Source organism: Ochotona curzoniae, unplaced genomic scaffold (assembly GCF_017591425.1).
Source record: "Ochotona curzoniae isolate NIBS_2020 unplaced genomic scaffold, NIBS_Ocur_1.0 scaffold_2587, whole genome shotgun sequence".
Classification (NCBI taxonomy): domain Eukaryota; kingdom Metazoa; phylum Chordata; class Mammalia; order Lagomorpha; family Ochotonidae; genus Ochotona; species Ochotona curzoniae.
In genome coordinates, this window is record NW_024467096.1 from 7,081,328 (window position 1) to 7,097,220 (window position 15,893).

The 15,893-nt window shown below is 50.3% G+C and overlaps 1 protein-coding gene across 2 annotated transcripts in view; it reads left to right on the forward strand.

Moving 5' to 3' along the window:
* Positions 1-15,893, forward strand: part of XXYLT1 (xyloside xylosyltransferase 1) — a 129,138-nt gene that overhangs the window by 19,148 nt on the left and 94,097 nt on the right. For both annotated transcript variants that reach the window (XM_041003106.1, XM_041003105.1), the window contains exon 2: positions 7,368-7,515. In XM_041003106.1, coding sequence (XP_040859040.1) covers positions 7,368-7,515 — 148 coding nt within the window. The remainder of the gene's footprint in view (positions 1-7,367; positions 7,516-15,893) is intronic.

Genomic DNA, 15,893 nt, shown 5'->3' on the forward strand with positions numbered 1-15,893 from the left:
CTCAGCAAGCAGCAGCTTCCCACTTACTGCTCAATCTGATGCTGCTGCAAGCCACTTGACAGAATGAATTAAAAAGGAAAGGAGACAGATTTTTAAATTTTTTAATTTTTATTTTGAATTTTATGGTGCAATTCTGTAAAGACTAGGATTTCCTGCACCTCCACCAAACTCCCAACCCCACCTGTTTTTTCACATATTGTTACAAACAATAGTATAGTCCTTCATAAGGAGTTATAATCCCATCAGTCTGTTATTTAAGTGTGCCCCAATATTGCTGGCACAGACAATGTCAAACAGATATGTCCAATAGTTTCATTGGGAGTCCATCTTTTATTTGGAAGTAGGGATGCATACTGCATTGTATCTTTACATCTGAATGTGGTAATTTCTATTACTTTATCACTATACATTCCCTTCAGTGAGAAGCCACAAAATAAGGTCAGCAACAGGTATGAAATTAAAACAAAAAGAGGGAAAAAGATACAGCACCATGGAGTCGAAAAAGCGTGCAACTGAATCACCAATGCAGGGTGACAAAAAGAGAAAACAAAAGTCGCTTAGGTGAAATGATGCCACTGTGTGATCTATGAGCCAGTGATGAATTGGGCAAGAGAAAACAATGTATTTGGAAGAAGTGAAAATGAAATAAAAAAGCATCAAAACACATGGGATGTGGCAAAAATAGTATGGAAGTTATTGAATTTACACTTTGCATGATGGCTTCCTTATATTAGAGAGAACATATGGCATTTGTCCTTTGGGGATTGACTTATTTTACTGAGCATAATGGTCTCTAGTTGTAAACAGTATAATTTAATTCTTTTTAATGACTGAGTAATATTCCATGGAGCAGATGTACCACAGTTTCTTTTGTTAAAATTGTTTTATTTATTATTATTATTTTAATTACATTATATTATGTGACACAGTTCTATAGGCACTGGGATTCACCCCACCTCTCTCCCATCCCTCCCCCCATGGTGGGTCCCTCCCCCCCGTTGTGTAACCACAGTTCAAGTTTAGTTAAGATTCCTTCATTGCAAGCATACACCAAGCATAGAGTCCAGCATCTTATTATCCGGTCAAGTTCAGCGGCTTCTTAGGGAGACCCTCCCCGGTCCGAAGGCAGAGCCAACAGAGTAAAATCCCGGTCGATTAAAAGCCCCAACATAACATCAGCAACAATATATAACGTTAAGAGATAAATTGACGCAGTATTGAGCAACCAATATGTCAAAATTGGATTCATGGTCTTAACAACTTTCTGTGACTATTTCAATGACATTTCAACAATTGAAGTGCGAAACAGTTTTAGGAGGGGTGTGCAGAGAAATCTTCCATACCCTGGTGAGGAGTACTTAATCCCCATGTCCTACCTAGTAAGGTGTGTGTGAGTCCATGCTGACCAAGCCTTCCTTGTTGTTCTCTGCCTATCCATTCCAATTTGTGAGTGTGTGTGTGAGTGTGTGAGTGTGTGTGTGTTGGGGGGGGCCTCTGGAGCAGCCCTCATGGTCATTGCAGAGAGGTTGGGGACCCGAAGTTGGAGCTAAGTAAGAACCAGAGATAGCTCTTCTCCCAACTCCTGAAGGGAGTTTACTGTTCTGTTTCTGAAGACCGCTCAGGTTTCCTGGCTGTTGTTCTGATGGCCTTGGATCCTATGATGAAGGATTCAGCTTCTTCTATCCCGTGTGGTAGGTCCAAAGGGTGGAGGATGTCCTCTGAGTTCTCGGCCTCCGAAGGCATTACAGTCCCCCGTGGTCTCTTTGGCAGTTGTGATGTAGTCCTTGGCGCCCGTACTGATAGTCCTTGGTGGGGATCCAGGAGTCTCCAGGTTTGGGATACAAGTCTCCTCCTGTCCACCTGCTCCACTCTGTGGTCCCCCACTGCTCTGTACCACAGTTTCTTTAACCACTCCTCTGTGGATGGGCATCTGGATTGTTTCCATGTCTTTGCTATTGTAGATTGTGTTGCTGTAAATACAGGATTACAGATCTCTTTCTTATATGCAGTTTTCATTTCTATTAGGTATATTCCTAGGAGCAGGATGGCTGGGTCAAATGGCAGGTTTGTTTGCAATTCTCTAAGTACTCTCCATACTGATTTCCACAGTGGTTGTACCAGCCTGCACTGCCACCAGCAGTGAAGGAGGGTACCTTTCTTACCATATCCACGTCAGCAGGTGTTGTTAGTAGAGTTCTGAATGTAGGCCAATCTCACTGGAGATAGGTGGAACCTCAATATGGTTTTCATTTGTATCTCCCTGCTGTCTAGGGAACCTGAGCATCTTTTCATGTCTGTTAGCCATTTGAATCTGTTCTTTAGAAAAATGTCTGTTCATCTCTTTTTTTGCCCGTTTTTTTCAGTTTTTTTTTTTTTAAAACTGTCCCTTGGTTTCTGAAGCTCTTTGTAAATCCTGGATATTAGTCCCCTATCACTTGTGTGGTGTGCAAACATTTTCTCCCATTCTGTTGGTTGCTTCTTCACTTTGTTAATTATTTGAAAGGAGACAAAAATTTAATACAGACTTTATTATTATTTTTGGGAGTTGGGGGAGTGACCTCATAATTGTATCCACTGAGTGTTTTTACAAACAAGCCTTTTAAGCATTGGGAACCAAAGGAAGATTGGGAAGGAGTTACAGATGTGTGATTTTTAGAGGCTAAAGAAAACAAACACACACAATGCAACACCCCATCTTCAAGTGTGAGCCTGGATTCTTGTGGGCTTAGATCCGGCTTTGGAATTGCACCTTTAGTGCCAGCTTCGTCAAACTAGTTGAATTTCCTTGGACACATACCGTAGTATGGAGTTTACCAAGCTGGGAATTGATTTATTCATCATGATTTTATTTGAAAGCCAGAGATTGGCAGGCAGTGAGAGAAATCTCTCATTTGCTGGTTTACTTTCCAAATGCCCCAACGGCAGGGGCTGAACCAGGCTAAAACTAGGAGGCTTGAATTCCATCTGGGTCTCCCAGGTGGGTGGCTGGGACCTGTGCTGTCCCCCTGCTCCCACCAGGCTGCCCAGCTTCCCACACAGAGCCTACCCTGTGGGCAGCTGTGCCCGGTATGTGTTGGTGGCTGGCGAGGAGACTCAGGTTGGTAAAGGCATCGTTGTTGATGCACATGAAGGGTTTGAGAAGGAAATCACTTTGTAAGCTGAGTGTGTGTGTTGAGGGGCGGGGAAGGGATAGTGCTTTGTAATTAGTTTTTAATTTTAAATCTGTCATGCAGGTGTGTTGTAAAAGTCACATCTAGTGAATGAGGCCTTTTTGGTCAACATCCACAATAATCATGTATTTTTCTTGGCACAGGCCAGTGTTTGGGGATTGGGTCTTATGTTCCTGGTTTCCTAGGTTACCTGCTAATCCTTCCTAGCTCCTGTGGGGAGGTGGCAGGTGGTGGTGGTGGAGATGGGTGGTACCCTCCCTCCCTTTTTTTCCTCCTCACTGTACTTTGCTTTCCCCTGCCAGCCAGCAAACCCTAGGCTAGGTAGAGGCTCCAAAGTGTACCAGGGAAACCAGTTTGCACCCTTGTTCTAGTCTGAAGGAGGTCTGGGTACTTTGGTTCTCAGTGGCAGGACTTGTGGTTGCTTCTTGCTGCAGGCAGTGGATCCTTGGACCAGCTTCTCTCTAAGTAGATTTATTGTATGAAATATTCATTGGAGTGGGCTTGGTGGAGAATGTTCAGAGTACAGCTTGACCTTATGCATCTATTGATGCTGATGGGATGCAGTGATTGCCGGGGAAGCTTAGGGGTGAAATGGGGCTGGGTGGAGAAATGGCTCTGGCATCCCCTGATCTCCCTGAGCAGGATGGGCAGACCTGCATCCCAAGCGTGTGTGCATGCATATCTGTTCTCTCTTTCCTGTGCCCACAGATGCTACTGCTTCCATGAGATCCTTTTTTTTTTTAATTAGAAAGATTTTATAGAGAGAAGGAAATACAGAGAGGAAGAGAGGAAGATATTCTGTATGCTTGTTTACTCCCAAAGTGGCCACAACAGCCAGAGCTCAGCTAATCCAGGTCAGGAGCCAGGAGTGTCTTCTGGGTCTCCCATGTGAGTGCAGGGTCCCAAGTGTTTGGGCCATCCTCTGCTGCTTTCCCAGGCCACAAGCAAGGAGCTGGAAGGGAAGTGGAGCAACCAACACATGAACTGGCACCCTTATGGGATCCCAGTGTGTGCAAGGCGAGGATTTAGCCAGCACTGCATCGCCCGGGCCCCTTTAGATCCTTTTTGTTTGCTTCCAGCCCCAGCAGTTGCCCAGGCCCCCTGGGAAAATCTGGCTTGTGGGGGGGTGCACCTGGGCCCTAAGGGTGAGAGGGTTGTCGCACTGAAGATGGGCCCCTGTACCTGTCCCAGACCATCCTCACAACTGCCATCTGAGGCAGTTGTCATTCCTGTCTTACCCACAAAGATGTCCAGGCTCGGAGAAGCACCATGTCCCAAGTGCAGTTCATTTGTAATGGACCTGTATTGACATCCTGTAGTGTAGCCAGCAACTGGACTCTGGGCAGGGGGACCGTCACAGCCTCTGGTATCGGAAGAGGAGCCAGCCTAGCAGAGGCAGAGGCAAAGACCTGTCAGGTGGGCCCAACAGGGGTCAGTGAAGCCTAATGTGATAGCAGGGGTAGCATGGCCCAGGAATTGTGGGAGGCTGCAGGAAGGCTGGAGGCCAGGATAGGGGTTACTGGACAGACAGGGACAGGGATTTTCAGGGTAGATGTCTAGGATCATGAATCATAAAGGTGGGGCTGGCTAAAGAGGGACTGCTTGGCTGTTCTGCCCAACCATGGTAGGGAGGGCAGGTGGGGTGGCCAGAGCATGTCTGCAGGGACCTCATGGGCCTCACTAGAGATGGACCGTAACTGAGGTCTGGAGGTGCTTTCATTTTTCTTATTATATTTTTAAATTTATTTTTATTAGATTGATTGATTGATCTTCTATCTGTTGGTTAACTCCCACAGTCAAGACTTGGCAAGGCTGAAACCAGGAGTCAAGAATTCCATCCTGGGGAAAAAAGAAAAAAAAAAAAAGAATTCCATCCTCTGCCCAGAGTGGTAGCCTAATGGTTAAATCCTCACCTTGCAAGCACTGGGATCTGGGTGGCATTTTGCATCCTAGCTACTCTACTTCCCATCCTGCTGCCTGCTTGTAGCCTGGGAAAGCAGTCGAGGATGGCTCAAAGCCATGGGATCCTGCACTCACATGGGAGACCTGGAGGAGGCTCCTGGCTCTTGGCTTTGGATTGGCTCAGCTCTGGCCATTGTGGCCACTTGGGGAGTAAACCAGCAGATGGAACATCTCTCTGTCTCTCCTTCTCTCTGTAAATCTGCCTTTGCAACAAAAATAAAAATAAAAAATAAAAAAAAATATTCATCCTTGTCTCCCACATGTTGGTTGCAGGGACCCAAGTCCTTGAGCCATTATCTGCTGCTGCCCAGAACGCACATTAGCATGAAGCTGGACCACAAGCAAAGATAGGACTTGAACCCAAGGACTCAATAATGATTGGGGGAGTGGCTCCAGGTAGCATCTTCTCTGCTGCAGGCAAATACCCACTGCATTAGAGGTTTTGAAGCCAAGCAGAGGAAGCAATGGATTTGTGGATTTGAAAAATGATCTGGGAGGAACAGCCAAGGTTGTCGGGATGGGCGAGGTAGGAAGCAGGGGAGGCACCTGTCAGGCTAAGTGGCAGCAGAGGGCATGTGGGGGCAGGAAGTCTTGGTGTTTGTGTGGGGAAACAGCAGGAACTGGCTTGGATCCTGCATGCCAGACTGAGTGGCTACAGAAAAAAGAACATCTGAGTCAAAAAATGCAGAGAAAGAGTGGAAGAATGTAGTGCCTCATGAGAGCAATGTCCCAAAATAAAGGATTTAAGGAGTTACATAAAACACATCTTTGGAAATGACTGAGAGTGGTGCCATGTGAAGTTTTCTAAGTTTACTAGAAATACAGGCAACACCAAACAGTATGATCCAGGAGAAATTCAGGTTAAAGGGAAACATGAGAGAAGCCAGGTGTTTGAGAATATACACCAGAGAGGCTGGCATTAATATCAGTGTCCTCTATAGGTGAGGGTTCAAGTCCCGGCTGTTCACTTCCCAACCAGCTCCCTGCTGCTGTGCCTGGGAAAACAGTGGAAGATGGCCCAAGCGCTTGGGCACCAGAATGCACATGGGAGACCCGGATGGAGCTTCAGGCTCCTGGCCATTGAGCCCCTCTGGGGAGTGAATCAGAGGATGAAAGATTTCTCTGTCTCTCCATCTCTCTTTCTGACTCTCCCTCTCTCTGTGACTCTTTCAAATAAGTGTATCTGTTGAAACAAAAATGTAGACCAGAGCCCAAAGCTGAGAAGAGCAGACAAGGCGCTTAGCACCAGTCCATGATGCTTTGGGGGTATAAGGCATGCAGGTGACCTTGACAGGGGTGCCTCTCTGGGTGTTTGCTTTCTCATATTTTTTCCCTTTTTTAAAAAAATTATTTATTTGAAAAGCAGAATAACCAAAAAAAGAAAAAAAGAAAGAAAGAAAAAAGAAAAGAGAAGGAAAGAAAAGAAAAGAGGGGGAGACAGAGGAGACTGAGATTTTCATTCATTTGCTGGTTTACTTTCCAAATAACTACAACAGGCAGGGCTAGGCCAGGCCGAAGCCAGGAGGCAGGTTCAGGGGCCTAAGCACTTGAACTGGCCTCTGCTTCTTTCCCAGGAGTATTTAGTGGGGAGCTAGATTGGAAAGCGGAACAACTGGGACTTCCTCTGGTGCTCAGACAGGGAATGGCGGCATCACCAAAAGCAGCTTAGCCGGCTGTAGCCCAGTACTGCCCCCCACCCTATTTGTAATGTGGAGCTGCTGGAGTGGTGTCTGCCCCACTGTGGTGCTGTAGTTTGGGGGATCAGAGTGTGTGGGGGTGAGGATGGTGTCACCTACTTGGCCCTGAGTGTTTTTGGTGACCAGATCCTCGCTTCATTCGCCATCTAGGACAAGGAGGGTGGTGCTGGAGCTCCTGATGGTCCTGGGTGACACACATAAAGGCCTCCAGGGGGTGGTGATGGCTGGAGCAGGGTTTGCCACCCAGTGTCCCGGGGCCTCCGAGTGCCAGGACCATAGCTTGAACATGGTTTCCAGTCTCTGGGCATAGCAGCACCCACAGAAGAGACCCAGCGACCATTCCCCATCCCTGTCAGGTCCTGCTCCATGTCCCTTCCTCATCCCAGGGCCAACTTCTGCACTGCCTCCCCATTTTTTCTGTTTCCATGCATTCAGCTTTAGCATAGGATTGTGGTGGGGTCAAGGCTTCCGTGGCTATAAACACATTTGAAACAGCTGGATCACTGACCCTGCTGGCTTTCTTTGCATTCCACTGTAGGTCATCTTCCATGATGTTGCCGTGCTCACAGACAAGCTGTTCCCTGTGGTGCAGGCCATGCAGAAGCACTTCAGTGCCGGCTCTGGGACCTACTACAGTGACTCCATCTTCTTCCTGTCAGTGGCCATGCATCAGATCATGCCCAAAGGTAAGGCAGGCTGTCAGGTGCCATGGTGCCCTGGGTCTCTGCTTTCTGCACTTGACCTCCCTCTGGCAAGGCTGTGTCAGGCCAAAAGCACCCAAATGTGAGAGGGCGAGGCATGGTCAAGCCCTTATCTCAGAGGGCTTCCTAGAAGGCTCCCCAAGGTCCGTTCCTGCAGTTCACTGGCCCTAGGCCTGGGAGAGCTGGGATGCCAGCCATGACCGTGCCCCTTGGCAGACATCCCCTGTCCTTAGTTTGCTTATCTGTAAGGTGGCAGAACTGCACCCAAGCTCTCCCATCCAAACTGGTGATCCTCACCATTCTCATTTGTACCCATACTTGTCTCATTTCAAAATATCGAGTCTAGAGGTACCAAGCGCCAGTCATAGCTGAGTGGGATTCTTGCTCCCTTCTGGTTGATGCACAATTAAAAGACACCTCTGGGCCTCTGGCCCTCCCAGAGAGAGGAGATGCAACCTCCAGGTGTGGAGTTGCTGGTATTGGACGGGGGGCTGGGAGAGGGAGGATTCTCATGTGTGAGATGACCCTTCCTTCTGGCTTCTCCTTGCACTGATTTTTGTTTTGAACGAAAATCATTTTTTTTTTCTTAATTCACTGTGACCATTTAAATACAGCGTGGCATCTGAAAGCCACAGTGTGAACAATTAGCATATCAAGGAACAACATGGTTAACTGAGCCCTGTGAGCCATCACACCATGGTCCTTGACAGGTCTGGTGCTCTGGGTGGTGCTGGCTTCTGGCCACAGTGAGCCGTGTGCTGCCCCTCCTGGGGATGCCCTCATGGGCTCCTGGCACCTCCAGGAAGCAGTGCTTCAAACTGCAGCTGGTTTACCTTTCCCACTCTAGGCAGGACCTGCTTTTCCAGAGTGTAGCAAGGTTGTCTGGTGGAGGCTTGCTTCATGGGGTCCTCCAGGAGTAAAAGGGGGCTCACAGGAGTGGGAAGTTGGTGCCTGCTCCCTATGGCAGGTCACTTGTGGCAACACGGGCAACAGAAACCCTATGCATTCCAGACTGGGACTTGGTTGCAGAATGCTCTTGGTGTTCTCAAGCAAGGACTCTGGGGGAGGGAAGGGGCATGGAGCAGGGGCCTCAAGGAGAGAGGCTGGCAAGTTTCACTGCGGAGAGGAGCCGGCATCTACATCCCTTCATGGTGGCCCTGGTGCAGCCCTGTGGACTCACTGGTATTCTCCCAGCCCAGTGAGATGCCAAGGAGAGCTGACCTCCCAGCCCAGTGAGATGCCAAGGCTTGGCATGACCTGCCCAGCATTGCACAAAGCTGGGATTTGAACCTAGGTCCATGTGCAGAGAGGCCAGCTGCCGTGTGCTATGCAGAGAGTCCTGTGCTCCCAGATTGCAGGCTGGGAGACAAGATGCAGGTGCTGGTGCTGGCTGTGCCCCACTGTCATCGAAGCCCGTTTACTTCCAGATCTTAGACTCCCCACGGCAGGGAGCTGTTTTACTTGCATTCGTAAGGTCTGCAGCTGTGGGATCCCAATAGAAACAGAACTTGTAGCCTTAAAGTCCACTCCTTCTCCCGTACCAACCCCACCTCACTGGTTGGCCATTGTGATCTGTTATGAGGTTTCTGTGGCTAAATGCATTTGAAACAGCTGGGTTGCAGGGGCGTCAAGAGCCCCTTGCCAGTCTGCAGTCTGTGGGCACAGCTGACCTTGTTGCCAAGGGTTGGTGGCATGCCCTGCCTCCCAGATCTTCTTCCCTCCTACCCGCTGGTGACTGCCATCCCCCTACCTGTCCTGTGCTAAACTCCTAGCCCAGCCTCTCCGGGGTACACAGACTGAGATGTGGTGCGGCACTTGTGGCTTGTCAGAGAGGAGAGGCTGCCAGGGGATTCAGACCTTGAATTGTTGGAGAGCTGCAGCCTCGTGCAGTCCTCCCTGTGGCTTGAGCCATGCCAGGATGGCCACCCTGGCCCCTTGCTCTGACCTCCCTTGGCGTGTTGCACTCAGGACCGTGTCTGCCAAGAATGGGCTTTGTGAAAGCTCTGGGTGTGAACAGATTAGGTTGTTGGGGCCCCTCCAGGCAGAGGGGCCAGCCTCAGGAAGCAAGGGTGGAATTGATTCTGGGGTTGCTGGGTGTTCTGAACATTTGCTGGTTGGAGGTTGAAGGGATCAGGCAGGGGGTTTCCCAGGGATGTCTGTGGCATCTCTCCTGCAGGCCACTCTCCTCCTCCTAGACTCTTCCTGGAATTCTGTCCGTTCACAAGGACCTCCTTGTCCTAACCCCACACCCCATTCCTGCTCATTTTTCTCAGCTTCTCTACAACTGTGACAGTGTGATGGGCTGCACGCTTGCTCTTCGAGTTACCCTGTTACCCTTTTCCCCCAAGCAAGGTGCAGTTGAGTCTGGGGCAGAACTTGTCCCTCTGAGTAACACCTCAGGCAGGAGAGCCCTTCTGATGTCTGTTCACAGAAATCTGGATTATTCTTCCTCCTCTGTGGCTAAACCTGTCCTTCCCTTGACCCTTTCCGAACCTGCACTGCGGTTGTTTGCTGCTTTTGATATCTCACATATAATAGTCCTAGGAGAGTAGCTGAACATGGCATTAATGTAGAAAAAAAGCCATTTGTGTGAATATCATGATTTTTAACTATTTGCATTCTGTTCTAGTATTTTCCGAACATGTCATTACAAAAAAAATAAAGTAGGAGCTCTACTATATATTCAAATCATTCTGAGTTATGAGTGATCCACACAGTGCTGAGGGTTTCAGAAGAGTCCATGTCACAGGCTCTGGGCAGGAAGGAGGAAAGGCTCCTGGAGGAGGAGGCTTTGCACGGTATATCAGAATTCACTGAGGTGAGTAGGGAGCTGGCCTGTAGTGTGGGGACTTGGCCTGGAACCATGGAGAAGGCTTTATGGGCTGTGTCTGACAGTCAGAACTGTGCTTTGAGGAGGCTGACATGGGCCAGAGGTGGGGAGCCTTATAGGGAGGTCCCCTTGGCCATGGCCTAGAGTGGGACATGAGAATGGGCACTTACAGCAGCAGGCTTATGGGGTCAAGAGCGTGTGTCCAGGACCAAGGTAAGTGCCCAGGAGACCAGAAGGGCACCCCACTGCAGCTGTCTCCCTGTATGCACAGGACAGTTTGGGGCCACAGGGGTCATTGTCCTGGCTGCCACAGGATGGGTCACGAGCTGACTTGCAGGTTTTAAGCACTCTGCATGCAGAATGAGAGCAGCGAGGAGCTGACGAGAAGGTGTCTGTGGGCAGCCTTGTACTTGGAGCTCCTGCCGGGGGGGCTGCCCTCCTGCAGAATCAATGCAAGTGTTCTTGCCTTCGGGCCACTTGCTAGTCAGTCTTGTGCATTTGAGCATGAATTAGCCCACTCCACTGTCTTTCTTCTCAACACGGCATTGGGGTGAATGTCCCCCAGGGGGTGAGAGGAATGCTATACTGGATTAAAGAAATGAGTTGGAAGGAGGGAAAGGTATTTTGGAGACAACCCCTGGGTCCTGGGAAAAGAGATGGGGAGAAGACTGCTGCCCATTTCAGACCTTTGAGGTCTTGCTGGCATGGGCTCTGAACTCTGGCAAGCCTAGAAGGCACTGTTCTCCCAGCACTCTCCTCCCAGGCTCTGTGAGTCTGGCCCTGGGCCCTGGGCCCCAGGACTGTGCAGTGGAACACAGCCTTGGCTACACTGTGGGTCTGCTTGGCTTCTGGGGCCAGGCCAGGGTTATCATGGTTTCTGTTGGGGTAGAAGTTATTGACATGCTCACGTGCCTCATGGGGAAGAACAGTTTCATACCCTGAGCCACAGCCCCACCCTTGTCCATGCCCATTGTGGCATCATATTTCCAGGTGCATTATGCTTGTGTTGGTAGAATCTCAGATAGATCTTCCATCTTCTGGATCACTCTCCAAATGGCTGTGACAGTCAGGCTGGTTCAGGCAGCAGCCAGGAGTTTCTTCCAGGTCTCCCATGCAGATACAGGGACCCAAGCACTTGGGCCATCTTCTGCTGCTTTCTTAGGCACTTTAGCAGGAAGCTGGATTGGAAGTGGAGCAGCCAGGACTCAAACTAGCTTAGCCTGCACAGTCCTAGCTCTGGCCTTGACACTTTTGATGAGAACTTGTTGGCAGCATGGTTGAAGTTAAGTGGATTAGCTGCCACTTGCAAAGCCAGCATCCCATATGAGTGCCATTTAAAATCCTGGTTGCTTCACTTCCCATCCAGCTTCCTGCTGTTGGCACTTGAGAAAGGAGCAGAGGATGGCCAAGAGCTTGGGCTCTTGCACCCATGTGGGAGTCTCAGAATAACCTCCTGGCTTTTGGCCTGGCCCAGCCTCGACTGTCATTGTCATTTGGGGAGTGAATCAGTGGATGGAGGAACTCTCTCGAATTCTTGGTTTTTCAGATAGATCAATCTTAAAAAAAAAAAAAAAAAAGAGGTTGGACAATCATTGAGAGGAGAGCTTCATGCTCAGGGTCACTGATTCTCAGGGACCTTGAGAGATTGCAGAGCCAGAGCTGGGGTCATGGCAGTCCCCTCATTGACTCACCATGAGAGTGACTGTCTGTTTTGCTCTCCATAACACAGACCCCAATTGACATTCATGGGATTGTTCTGAGCATTCGTTGAGCTCACCTGTCAGTGGATTTAGAACAGTCCTTAGAGTAGTTCACTGTCAGCATGAGCTGTCTCCTTTCTGGGTCTCAGTGTCCTTGTAAAATGGGTGTTTACTTCAGGGAGTGACCACACAATTCCCTCTGCAGCAGCTCAGCCCCATGCCTGCTGAGCTGTAGGGTCCCAGAAGTGACTGTTCCCCCTGACAGTGGCACTGATAGCTGTAACCCCACAGACACAGCCCCGAAGGCTAGAGGGAGCGGTGGGCTGGAGTCAGCCTCTCAGACCATCTTCTTTGTTCCTTGGGGGAAGAGCCTCTCAGAGGGTAGGTGGGAGTGGCACTGCATGACCCAGAGTGAGACCTTCCCTGTAAGCCCCCATCCTCCAGGTGTGTATGACCTTCCTCTAGGGGGCGCGTGTGCTGGAATGGAGTAATGCAATGCTAAGTGCCTCATCCCCTGCCCTCTCCCGGAACCCTAACCCCCAAGACTATATGCAGCAGCTGCCACATCTGTACGGTGCAAGCTCAGATTGATGCTTTTGTCAGCTCCCGCATGCTTGTGTGGTCTGGGAAGATCTGCGTGGACAGGAACACCAGGCAAATGCTAAGCATTATAAACCACTGAGAGTGTGGAACTGAGCCTGAGCCTTGTTTGCCCAGGTCATCTTTTGAGGCCTAATTTCATGCTTACTGTTGTAGAAAAGTCACCTGGTCTTGAACTTAGGTGGGGCCAGGTTGTAGAAAGGTAGAGTTGCGGAGAGAAGGAGAAAGAGAGATCTTTCATTCACTGGGTCACTCCCACAAATTGTTGCAGTGAACCAGGCCAGAGCCCAGAACCAGGACCTGCATTTTGGTCAGAGCCCCAAGTTGGAAGCTTGGACCAGTGCTCTGACATGGGATACACCCATCACAATCAGCATCCTGGCCTGCGGCAGTGTGATGTTACCCCTGAGAGCACCCGGAGCTGTGTACCCTGACCCGGAAGGGAGGGAGGTGTGTGTGAGGGTGTTCTTGGGTTGATGGGGACCACCGGGGAAGCCGGAGTGGGGCTTAGTGAATTCATGTGTGAGTGTTGCTTGGCCTAGGTTGCCAGGTGTGAATGAGAAAGAATTGAGGGAGGACCAGAAAGCCTCCCTCCCGCCTTCCAGTGGGGCGAGGGTGCGGGCTGAACTCAATCAAGAGAATCAGACTGCCAACCTGCATTCATTCATTCATGCCCTGGAACTCTGAGCTTGTGTGTGGGCTTTTGTGGAAAATCTTTAAGATGTCGCCTCCCTCCCCTGCATGAAGTGAAATGCCGTAAAAGCCACATTTAGTTCGGCTGGCTGGCTTCTGTGCTTTTTATGGGTTTACTCCCCACCGTGAGGAGGCCTTTAATGTTCTGTCTTATCGGTTTCATAAAACGGTGAAGACTTCCAAGGCTGATTTATGGCATTTTATAACTTTGTTCAGTATGAAACTAAGTCAGAAAACTATGCTGTAATTGGATTTATTATTGGTTTAATTTGAAAGTCAGATGGGTAGTAGGTTGGCGGATGAGGGAGGGACTGTGTCTGTGGCATTACAGATGTCCACAATGACCAGTGCTGGGGCTGGGGCTGGAGCCAAGAACTCAGACCTCAATCCAGGTTTCCCATGAGGGTAGCAGAAACCAAGTGACTTGAGTCCCCACCACTGTCTTCCAGAGGCTTACAGTGGCAGGAAACTTGAATCAGGCACTGTAATTGGGAGCTGAAGCCAGGGAATCCAATGGGAGATGCTAGCATCATGCTGTTAGATTCAACGCCCACTCATGTCATCAGTGAGGAGCAGACAGGTTTATAATGGGAGATGCTGCGAGGAGAAGTGCTTGCCTTCTGGGACCTATGTATAGAAAGAGTGAGGATCCCAGGGTGCATGGTTACCACCCCTCTACCCCCTATCAGCGTGGACACCAGGAGAAAGCAGAGGGAGGTGGCCCTGGTATGTATTGCCGCTGTTTGCATAGACCCCCCCCCCAGTCCCTGGGGTCCTTGCTGGGAAAGGCACTGGCTCCCAGTGACCCCTGCCTGCTCAGGGCTGGTGGTTTTGTGTGGGTGAGGTCAGCAGGCCTGGGAATGAGAGCCTCTTTTTACCCTGGCTATCTGGGATAAGGACAGGGCATGTGCAATAGGGGTGAATTCTGGTCTCTAGTTTCATCATGGGGCTGCGTGAAACATGACATGTGCAAGTGTGGTGTTCTCCCTAAAGGTTCCTTCCCATTTCTGGGGTGAGAACAGTGCACTTGGGCAGGACACAGGAGTTCTGTGCTAGGGTACAGAACAGTGGTACTGATGTTTTCCATCTGCTGTTGCCCCTGACATGTGTCTGCACCAGAAACGTCCCCAGGAAGGCCACTGCTGTGCCTAGATTCTCTTCCCAGGTGAGAGCCAGCATTACTGAATCCATCATAGCTCCCAACTGAGACCTGACTGCTCTGAGTCACAGAGGCACTTGGCACAGTGAAAGCGAGATTGCAGCCACCTTGCAGGCTTGTGGCGAGCCCTGAGAGCACTGGATGTGATGAGCTGGCATGGGGGCTCAGGAAAGGTACAGGAGGGAAGCAGGTGTCCATGGTGGAACAAGGAGTCAGGTCTACCCACCCCCACCCTCCTGCCCTGGCCCTGCCTTCCACCTCTTGTAAGGAAAGGGGTGATGGGTCCATTCATTTGCATATGCAAATGAGCTTGGGACTTAGCTTCTGCCCTGGTCCTTGATGAAGCAGGCACATCTTGGGAAGGTGGGCATATGTGATCGACAGCTAAAGAGACAGCATCATTTTGTAGGAATTAAAAGTACTCTGGCTCCCCTAAACTTGGGCTAATTGCCTGGTGATCCCACATCACTGGGTCATGGAACTCGCTGTAAGAGCTTTTGCCCTGGAATCAAGGGCAGTAGTTGAATTCGCACAGGGCAGGGGTGCGGAGCGCCTGGCAGGGCAGGATGGCCTCACCCTTTAGTGTGAGGCCCTCCCCATCCCCCAGTCCTCTGCAGTGTGATGTTTCCATCATTCATGTCCTTTCACAGTGGATTCCTGCTAGCTTTGGGTACACCTGGAGCCCACCTCAAAGCATTAGAAAGATCATCCCTGGATCCTAAATCCTGTGGGGGTCCTAGGGGTATAGTAGGGGTAAGAGGTGTCTAGTGGTGGAGCAATGTGAGTGGAGCACTGTGGCAACACTGACCAACAAGTGCTCTCCGAGGAGGGTGCGTGCAGGGTCTTGACATTGGAGCCTCAAGGGAATTGGGCCCAAGCTCCAGAAAAGACTGGTTCCCATGTGTGAAGGGCTGGCCTTGGGGAGAAGGCAGGACAAGCACAGCAGGTGCAGCTTGTGGGAGTTTAGCCATTACCACCCTTCTGTGAGCCACGGGCCAGGGCCATTCTTCCCCAGCCAGGTAGCAGTCCCTGGAAGGCTTGGAGCACAGGCAGCTGCACAGCTGGGCTGCTGCCAGTGTAGGCCAGCTTGTGTGTGGCTGTGTCATCATTCCCACGGGGGCCTTAGTGGGTTGTCTCTGGGTGGACTGCCTGGGCTGTTCCTGTGGTCCTTGCCTTTTTGCCTCTGTGCAGGTTGCCATACCTCCTCACAGGCATTGGTCAACCATGCCTCAAGCCCTCTGTGCAGGCCAGGACACATTGCCGCAGACCAGGGAGGTATTGTTTCTCTTCTTCCAGCTTCTCTCAAGCCCATTCCACTGTGACCACCCTGGCCTGGACCACTGTCCCCACACCTTGCTCCTTTAGCCCCTTGGAATTGGGA